The sequence below is a fragment of the Dromiciops gliroides genome, chromosome 2 (genome assembly GCF_019393635.1).
Source record: "Dromiciops gliroides isolate mDroGli1 chromosome 2, mDroGli1.pri, whole genome shotgun sequence".
Lineage (NCBI taxonomy): Eukaryota > Metazoa > Chordata > Mammalia > Microbiotheria > Microbiotheriidae > Dromiciops > Dromiciops gliroides.
This window is the reverse complement of record NC_057862.1, coordinates 675,913,360-675,923,219: the sequence shown is the minus strand read 5'-3', so window position 1 is coordinate 675,923,219 and position 9,860 is coordinate 675,913,360. Positions and strand designations below refer to the sequence as shown.

At 40.4% G+C, this 9,860-nt stretch overlaps 1 protein-coding gene across 1 annotated transcript; it reads right to left on the bottom strand.

Moving 5' to 3' along the window:
- Positions 1–584: 584 nt before the first annotated feature.
- On the bottom strand, positions 585–9,600 carry LOC122739613 (class I histocompatibility antigen, F10 alpha chain-like). The gene is made up of 6 exons (XM_043981283.1): positions 9,486–9,600; positions 7,181–7,441; positions 6,491–6,757; positions 5,333–5,611; positions 5,093–5,209; positions 585–649 (listed from the first exon to the last, which is right to left on the bottom strand). The coding sequence occupies exons 1-6, from the start codon at positions 9,598–9,600 to the stop codon at positions 585–587; spliced, it is 1,104 nt and encodes a 367-aa protein (XP_043837218.1).
- Positions 9,601–9,860: the final 260 nt, after the last annotated feature.

Genomic DNA, 9,860 nt, shown 5'->3' with positions numbered 1-9,860 from the left:
GAACTCAATTGTTCTTGACTCCAGGCCTAATGCTCTTTAAATTGTGCTACATAGTAGCTTTTAAAATTCATGTTGAGGTTAAAGCACCGGCCCTGGATTCAGGAGTACCTGAGTTCAAATCCGGCCTCAGACACTTGACACTTACTAGCTGTGTGACCATGGGCAAGTCACTTAACCCCTATTGCCTAAAAAAAAAAAAAAAAAAAAAAAAAAAAAAAAAAAAAAAAAAAAAAAAAATTCATGTTGAATTGAAATGAATAAGGGAATAAACGAATGCACTGTTATGGACATATTTTACACATTAATTTGTTATTAAGTAAAATGATTGTAAATGAAAGTTTGGGCTTGCTATTTAAAATGAAATGCATAATAATTTATAAAAATCATATTCACGACCTATTACTTGTCTTTTTATGACCTATTGCTTTTCAAAGAGTTCTTGTTTGGCCCCTGTGTCAAAGGACAAAAATTTTTCTGGTTGAAAGAGATCCACCAGGGAAAGCATTAAGACGAATGTTCAGGGAGCCCCAAAGAGGACAGTGATTGACTTACCTAGAATCTTGTTCTTGGTATATTCCATTCCTCTATTTTGGTAAATGAGTAAGAGAAGCAGAAGAAGCAAAAGGTCCTTCCAGCTGACCTGTGGAACCTGTGAACAAAGGTCTCTGGGTTGACCTCCCCTCATAGCCCCATGCCAACCCAGCCATTCACCATGCTAATGGAAGAAGTGGAAGAGGAGACTGTAGTTCTGAAATTTCTTACACTTAGGTAAAAGCACATATTCTTATTGCTTCCCAAAGGAGTTGATTTTCATCGATTTTCTTCCTACCCATCCCACCACATACTTCACCACTATTCTCTGTATTTCTATTATGGTTCTTGCATTCTTCCAAACAAGTAGAGACATTTACAGAGGATCCACACTCTCTTGTAGCACTTGAGAAGTCATTTCATTTGACTTCCTGTCTCCAAGCAGGGCCACTCCTGGTCTCAGAAGCTGAACTCCTAAATCTGACTAGATCTATTCCATTTTTAAAAATTCTGACTTTCATGTTTTTCTTTCACCATGGACAATACTGAAGAAACCCTTCCTGAAACACTTGCATACAACTGCCCTTTGCCCCCAAATTTATCATCATCATCACTATAGTGACAATAATAAGAGCAACAACAAGAATAATGGAAGATAGCAGGATACTGATTTGTCTCAAGACTATTTATATCTGAGCCCTACTAGAAAAGATGAGAATAACAAGATAAGAACACCACCAACAATGTGAAAATCAGAAGCCCTCTCTTTTTCATGGACAGACACATGATAAATCCATATCCTAAAAATACATCTCTCAAAATATCCTTGAGAACCCAACCAATTAAAGATAATAGAGTGGTCATAGTGTGACCCCAGATCAAATGATTGTCCATAATTACCTGGATATAACATTGATTCCTAAAAAAATTAAATAACAGTTTAAATATATGTCATTATGCCACATCATAACCTCTAAGCTACATGAGGATCAGAAGCTTTGAAAATATACAGACCTAGCAGAGGAGATGGAAATTATGTGGGAACAGGATGAGGTGCCTGTCATTTCTGTCATAATGATCGCTATTGGAATCATGCTAAGTATTCACTCAGTGAACCTCCAGGGGACGGTCACATCCTAATTCCTTCATTCAACTATGAAACATAATTATTTCAGTCATATTTTTAGTATTCCAGAGAGTGTTAATTTTTTTAAATTTTTTAAATTTTTTTTAAGCAAGACAATTGGAGTTAAGTGACTTGCCCAAGGTCACACAGCTAGTAAGTGTTAAGTGTCTGAGGCCGGATTTTAACTCAGGTGCTTCTGACTCTAGGGCCGGTGTTCTATCCACTGTGCCACCTAGCTGCCTCGAGAGTGTTAATTATTAAATAATAATATATTCTTGCCAATTGTTCCCAAGATTATGTCTATAAAATCTTCATTGAAGAAAATAGGTAGCATCCCATGGCTCACAATTCTACTAGGGCAATTTGATCAAGATAGACAAAATGCACTTTAAAACAGATACAAACAATTGTAATGAAGAAGAAAAGGAGAGAAACTTTTTAAAAGGGTACTCATATCCCCACTTAGCTTTTCCGAAATGCTTATAAAAGATGGAAGAAGGGACAGCTAGGTGGTCCAGTGGATAAAGCACCAGCCCTGGATTCAGGAGGACCCTGGGCAAGTCACTTAATCCTAATTGCCCCACAAAATAAAAAAAGAAAAGAAAAATGGAAGAATCTGATAACTAAAAATAAATACAAACAAAGACCAAGGTCAAATAATGGTGCTTTTAGGGTCATTGAGCTGAAACTGATGATGAATGTTTAGCACGATTATAAAAGGCTTTGTACTTTTTAAAACAGCATTTGTTATGAGAGAAAGCTCAAAGAAGAAAGAAGACCACTTCTCAGAATGAACTGAATGATGTGAATAAGGAATCCAGGGGAATGGACACGTTATCTAAATTTTCACTGTGTCTTTCTATTGGGCGGGAATAAATGACCATTTTTAACTTAAGTATAACTTCAAATGATATGAAAATGTTTCTGTTGTGGCTACAAAGAAAATGGTATTAGAATATAGATCTAAAGCACAGAAATAGTTAAAGAGTAAAAGCTCATGTATGACACTGATTGGAGAACTTCTGAGTATCCTTAATAAACTTAAGTCACCTGACTTGGATTAAGAACATCTCAGGGCAGGAGGCAGCTAGGTGGTGCAGAGGATAAAGCACCAGCCCTGGATTCAGGAGGACCTGAGTTCAAATCCAGCCTTAGACACTTGACACTTACTAGCTCTGTGACTCTGGGCAAGTCACTTAACCCTCATTGCCCCACGGGAGGAAAAAACACCAAAAAGACAAAAAATAAAAATAAAAAATTTAAAAGAACATCTCAGGGTATTAAAAAAAAACTTTGATGATTTATAACCAGACTCCTAACACTGATCTCTGAAAAATAATGTTGAATGGGAGAGGACCTACAGGTGTGGAAAAAGACAAATGACCCCATATATATATGTATGTATGTATACACAGACACAGACACACACACACACATATATGATTTGTGTGTGTGTGTGTGTGGCAATGAGGGTTAAGTGACTTACCCAGGGTCACAGAGCTAGTAAGTGTCAAGTGTCTGAGGCTGGATTTGAACTCAGGTCCTCCTGAATCCAGGGCCAGTGCTTTATCCACTGTGCCACCTAGCTGCCCCAACCCCATATATATATATATATATATTTTTTTTTTCTTTGGGTTTTTTTTTTTTTAGTGAGGCAATTGGGGTTAAGTGACTTGCCCAGGGTCACACAGCTAGTAAGTGTTAAGTGTCTGAGGCCAGATTTGAACTCAGGTACTCCTGACTCCAGGGCCGGTGCTCTATCCACTGTGCCACCTAGCTGCCCCAACCCCATATTTTTTTAAGGGAAGGTGGTAGACTCTTTGTACTATAAGTCAATGAGCTGGACTTCAATTATCAACATATTTCTACTAAATGTTGCTAAGGTATATAGTTGTACCCCCTATGCCTTTTTTTGGTCCTGACCCAAGCTGTCATGGGTGTTGGAAACTCCTAGAGAGGAACTCCCTCTTCCAGTGAAGACTTGGACTATTTATAATGAAGTCTTAGAGAGTTTCCTTGGGGTTCTGCAAATGACTTGTTCAGGATCACACAACCAATATGCGTTACAGGTGAGACTAGAATCCAGATATTCCTAACTTCAAGACAGAGCTTCATTTGTCCAACAAGGGCAGCTTGATCACTAAGAGCCAACATGGTTTTTGAAGACTTGGATGAAACCATGGGTGTCATGTTCATCAAATCTGGAGACAACTCAAAGTCAGGAGGGACAGCTGATGTCACTGTTGTTGTTGTTCTTTTATTCTGGAAGAGGACCGTGACCTCGGGGTGATGTCATTTCTTGCACTGAATTGGATTTAAGTGAGGGAGGACTGTACAAGGTCACCAGCCTCACTCTCTTCTCCAAAGCCATCTGAGTCCAGTGGCAGATAGACATCAGGATACCTGGAGATGGCCCTGGATGTTTAAGGCAATTGGGGTTAAGTGGCAGGGTCATATAGTTAGTAAGTATCTGAGGTGAGATTTGAACTCAGGTCCTCTTGACTCCAGGACCAGTGCTTTATCCACTGTGCTACCTAGCTGCCCCTGATGCCAGTGAATGAATATGAATAAACCCAATGACCAAATCAAGTTCCAGAAAGATCTTTAAAGGTCAGAACAATGGGCGGAATTTGATTAGATGAAATTTAATAGGAGTTTTGTATGGTGTCACACCAATAGAATGAAAGCTCCAGGAGAGCAGGGACTATTTTCCTTTTGTCTTTGTTTTACAAGAGTCTAGCAATCCACTAATAGGCCCCTGACAGATGCTTCTTAGATCGGGTTAGATCAGATTGGAATAGAAATAACTGTTAAGTCCCATAGTTCAGTTAAAAATCCATATATATATATATACACACACACATATATGTATATGAATGAATATAAATACATACATACATATGTACATACATATACACACAACGTTTTCTGTAAAAAAAAAAAAAGACTCAGATTTTAGTGGACTGAAAACTTAATATAAATCAACAATGTGACTTGGCCTTGGTGTGACAAGGAAAAAAGACCCAAGTAGTTTCCAACTGTATTAATAATTAATTAACAATGAATTTAGAATAATAAATAGAATGAATAATGATAATGACTGATATTTATATAGTACTTCAAAGTTTGACTGGCACTTTATGTGCATTATAGTACTGTGAGGTGAGTACTATTATTATACTCATTTTCCAACTGAGCAAACTGAGGCTTGGAGAGCTTGAGTCACCTAGGATGTTATTGAGGTATTTCTTGAACAGGTATGGTTTAGACTGTATAACTTCTGTGTCCCACTTTGACCCTAAGGTTCTGGGATTTCCTTCTCAAAACATTTTCCTACAAGCACTTATTGAGGTTGCTATATTAGCAATATCTCCTGTCTCCTTGGGAGCTCCCCATCCAATATCTTTCTGTCACTCTTTCCCATTACATGCATACCTGACTTCTTCATCTTCCATGCTATGAAGGCCCCAGCACAGCTCAGCACTAGGATGACAGCTAACACAATGCCCAGTCCCCGGATCCCAGGCTTCTCCATTGTGGGCTTTTCAGGGACTATAGGGATAAAGGGTAGAATGTAAGAGGTTGTAGATTCAGTAGAAGGGGAAGGAAGTAAAACTACAGTCCATGACCTGGTCTCCTGGGGATGTGATGAGAGTGCCCGGCTAAAGCACTAACCTGGATACACAACAGGGGTCTTCAGCGCAATATGTTCTACCACACAGGTGTAACCTGTTCCTGAGTCCTCTGGTGGGAGCTCTAAGGTAACTTGGAGATGGAAGGTAGAATCCATATTAGGCAGGATGCCAGTGGAAGTCTCCTTTCCCCATACAGCCAGTTTCCCATTCTTCTCCCAACGTAGTAGGATGGACTGAGGGTAGAAGCCTCTGGCTGTGCAGGAGAGAATGCTGCTTCCTTCTGGGCTGACATAGTGGGATACAGTCACTTCAGGGGGCACTGGGAGCAGAGATCAAGAAAGAAGACTTCATGTCAAAATCTCAGTGAATGTCTGATGCTTCCTTTGTCTCTGCCTTCACTGAAATGCCCAGTCTCCTTAATGCAGAATCCCTCATCCAATAGAGCTATCAGGTCCTTGAGGGTATCATGTTAGTTTATGCCTCTTTGTATCTCCCTGGACACCTAGAAGAGTGCTAGATAAACATTAGTTACAGAGCCAACATCTGTTGGTGTTGATTACCCCAGTAATCAGTTTTCTAAACCATCTTAATGGAGTTTGGTCTGCTATGATGGATTAAGAACAGTCTTCTTCAAAAGGTCAACGATCCATGACTTCATCAGTAGATATTCTCCTAATGATGTAGATTACAGACCCACTATACTTACTAGGATATCCTTCTTGCATTCTAACCCCAACAAAATAAGAATGAAACATTACCTGGTTACCAGCCTTCTGGTAGTATGGTTCTAAATTTGGCTAGATGGCTCACTTGACAGCAGACACATGTCTGTCATTCTTGAGCCTGTACATATACTGTTTTTCCAGCTTGGCAGGAAATGGCAGTATAAGTATCCAGAAAGGAGGAAAGAAAAAAGGACAAAAAGAGAAAGAAGGAAAGAAGGTAAGTAGGAAAGAAAGAAGGTCACAAAGTGAAAAAGAAAAAAAATGGAGTTGAGAACATAAAGGAAGAAAAAAGAAAGAAAGAAAAAAGAAAGAATTTCACTTTTTCTCATATTTCTCTGATTTTCCCATTGTGAGTTTGAGTTATGGTCAGAAGCCAGAAATTCTACCTGTTTTTCTAGGGCTCCAGTTAGCACACAGGATGATGGAAGTGACCTGGACCTTTTGGGAAGAGATGGGAAGAAGAAAACACTCACCATTATCCTTTAAGCTTGAGTGACCAACGATTTTCCTCATCAAGTCTACACAATATTTATCCATGTATTGTTTCCTTAGATTGGTCCAGAAGGGGCTCTCCAGCAAATGCTTGTATTTCTTGAATTCAGGCTTTAAGTTCTCCCAGTGCCCAACTTCTTCATCTATCCTGTAATATTCCTCTCCATCCCAAATTAAATGGACATGGCTCTTTACCTTGATGTCATCGTCTATTTCACAGTCTGCAAGAAGCTGCCCTGTGTGGTTTCCTGTGGAGGGACATTGGTTTGGGCTCCTCTGGGACAGCTGAACAGCAGGAGATCAGTAACTAGGATCAAGTGCAGCCCATCCCTAAATTGAGGGCCTAAATAAGGGTATAGAGCCACCATCCTATGAGTTCAAGGTTATTGATTAAGAAAATTTGGGAAAGTAGTGAAAATTCTTGGGTTGAAGGCAGAGGTTTATTAGAAGATTATAGAAGGAAATGGTGACTTAACTGGGTGAAACCTAAGGCTCAGGGTTAAATTCTTCAAAGCTGTTTCTCCAGGGAAGTAAATAACAAGGGACTGGAATCAAGGATGTCCATTTCAGTGGTATGATCTTTTAGGGATGGATCTATTATTGGACTTGGAAGAGAAATAGACAAGGTATGATGAAAAGAGAGATGGGGGAGATGAATCGATCTGACTTACTGTTAGGGTCAGTGGCATTCTTTGCTAAGTATTGAATGGTCCAGAGAGAATGTTGCTCATGATCCACCAATAAATGAAGCATCTGGGTAATGTAATCGATTCCCAGTACCTTGGAGATCCAGGGTATCTTGACAATAATTTGATTCTGTATGTTGTTATAGTATCCAATTTCAACATCATCTATGAAGTTAATTGCATTTAATTCCGAGAGGGAATGGGCTGTGCCCACTGCAGTGAACTGACCCACATGCCTGTGGTGGACTGTATTGTAGGATGGAAGAGAAGAAAAGATGGTGTTTCACTTCAGGGGGCAGGTTTTCAGATACCAGAGGTTGAGTGTCTCCTCTCATCCATTCCTTTGCCCTTCCTCTGCCCTTAATGATCAGTAAAGACAATCTATATAGATGACTCCAAAACCTAAATATCCAGCTCTCTCTCTCTCTCTCTCTCTCTCTCTCTCTCTCTCTCTCTCTCTCTCTCTCTCTCTCTCTCTCTCCCACTTTACACATCACCCGGTATTTGGTGCAGTGGATAGTGTTCTGTGCTGGTAGTCAGGAAGACTTGAGTTCAAATCTAGCTTCAGCCACTTATGCTGTGTGACCCTGGGCAAGTTGCTTAAGTTCTTCAAGCTTTGTTTTCCTTATTCATAAAATTGGGATAATAATGATGCCTACCTTTTAGGTTTTTTATGATGATCAAATAAGACATTTGCAAAGCACTTAGCTTTATGTGTGTGGCACATAGTGGGGGCTTAATAAATGCATATTTTTTTTTTAAAAACCCTTTGTTTGGGCATATCCAATTAGATTGCCTATAGGTAGCTGAAATTCAATATGTCAAAACTAGAAGTCATTCCTTTCCCCCTTAAACCCACTACTCCTCCTAACTTTCTATTTCTGTCAAGATCACCATTAACATTCCAATAACTCAGATTTGTAATCTCAGTTTCATCCTTCAGTCTTCCCTTTCCCCCCTTCCTTCAATATTTGACCAATGGCCAAGTCCTACTGATTCCTCTCCACAACTTCTCTCAAATCTATTTTTTCTCTCCATTTACTAACCTCCCCCCCACCCCAGTTCAGGCCCTCATTCCCTTTCTTCTTCTTCTTCTTCTTCTTCTTCTTCTTCTTCTTCTTCTTCTTCTTCTTCTTCTTCTTCTTCTTCTTCTTCTTCTTCTTCTTCTTCTTCTTCACAATGAGGGTTAAGTGACTTGCCCAGGGTCACACAGCTAGAAAGTGTCAAGTGTCTGAGGCCAGACCTGAATTCAGGTCCTCCTGAAGCCAGAGCTAGCTCCCTATCCACTGTGCCACCCAGCTGCCCTGTCCCCCCACTTGGCTTCCTTTCTTCAGATTTGGGATCAGAAGAACTCGGTTTGAATCCCATTTTAATACTAATTTTATGACTTTGGGAAAGTCACATAACCTCTCTGGGACTCAGCTTCCAAATTTGTCAAATGACAAGGTTGGACTATATGACCTTTCAGGTCCTTTGGTAGTTCTCCTATAAATCCCCTCCAGTGTTACTCCCACAGCCCTGATCCTTGTTTGGACCCTATTTTCTCTCACATGTAATAGCCCCTCACTGGTCTCCCTACCTCTAGCCTCTTCCCTCTCTGATCTATGATCTCTCAGCTGCCAATGTGATTTCTCTAAAGCATAACTCTGACTATGTCACTCTCCTATTTAGCAAGCCCCACCAGCTCTCTCTTACCTACAGGATAAAGTTCTTTGCTTGACACGTAAAACCTTCCAGAGCATGAACACTTCCAGCCACTCTATCTGCCTTACGCTATACTGCCCCCATTTTTTCAGCTGCTGACCAGCCCCTTACTTGCTGTACTCAATCATGCTACTCTATGCTCCTCCTTCTGCCTTTATTCTCACTATTCCCCATGATTCACATGTTCTCCATCCTTACCTCTACCTCCATGCTTCCCTGGATTCCTTCAAGTCTCAGATCAAATGCCATTTTCAGGGAGCCTCTCTTGGTGCCCACAATTGCCAGAGCTTTCCTCTCCAAAGTTCCCTTTCATCTACTCTCTCTGTGTCTTGCAGGCATCTTTTTGTTTATATTTTGTCTCCCCCATTAGTGTGTTAGTTCCTTAAGGGTAGTGACAAGGTTTTATTTTATTTATTTTTTGGTACCCATAGCACTTAGCTTGATATACACATTGCTCAATGAGTTCTTGTTGACTGACTGCCTGGTTTGCCTGAAATCTCTTGAGTACAGTGACTGAGTTTTGCCAATCAGACCCTAAGATTTAGTCTTTCCCCTTTCTACTTGACCTCTTTCCCTCTACACTTACCTGCTTGGATCTCTCTCAAAGAAAATACTCCTAGAATGAGAAACCATGTTGAAGAGTGACATGTCCACCTTCCCTGACACTCCATGATCTTCAGAAAGTGGCTACTTGGACTCATCAATTACACCCCAATTGGGAGAAGCTTTAGGGTCCTCATCTTAGGTTCCAGGAACTGAAAACTGTTGTCTTCTATTTATATATCATGGCTTCCTCTTTCCCAGCCAGGCTGGGATTGGCTCTGCTGAGGCCCTGCCCTCCTTTCATCATCACCTACGATGTCTGTTACCAGGCTGAAACTTTCCCTGCCTTGCAGGTATAAGAGAGGAAGTGAAACCTCCCCTATGGGGAGGACAGGGTACCTCAGAGCACAGTCATCAT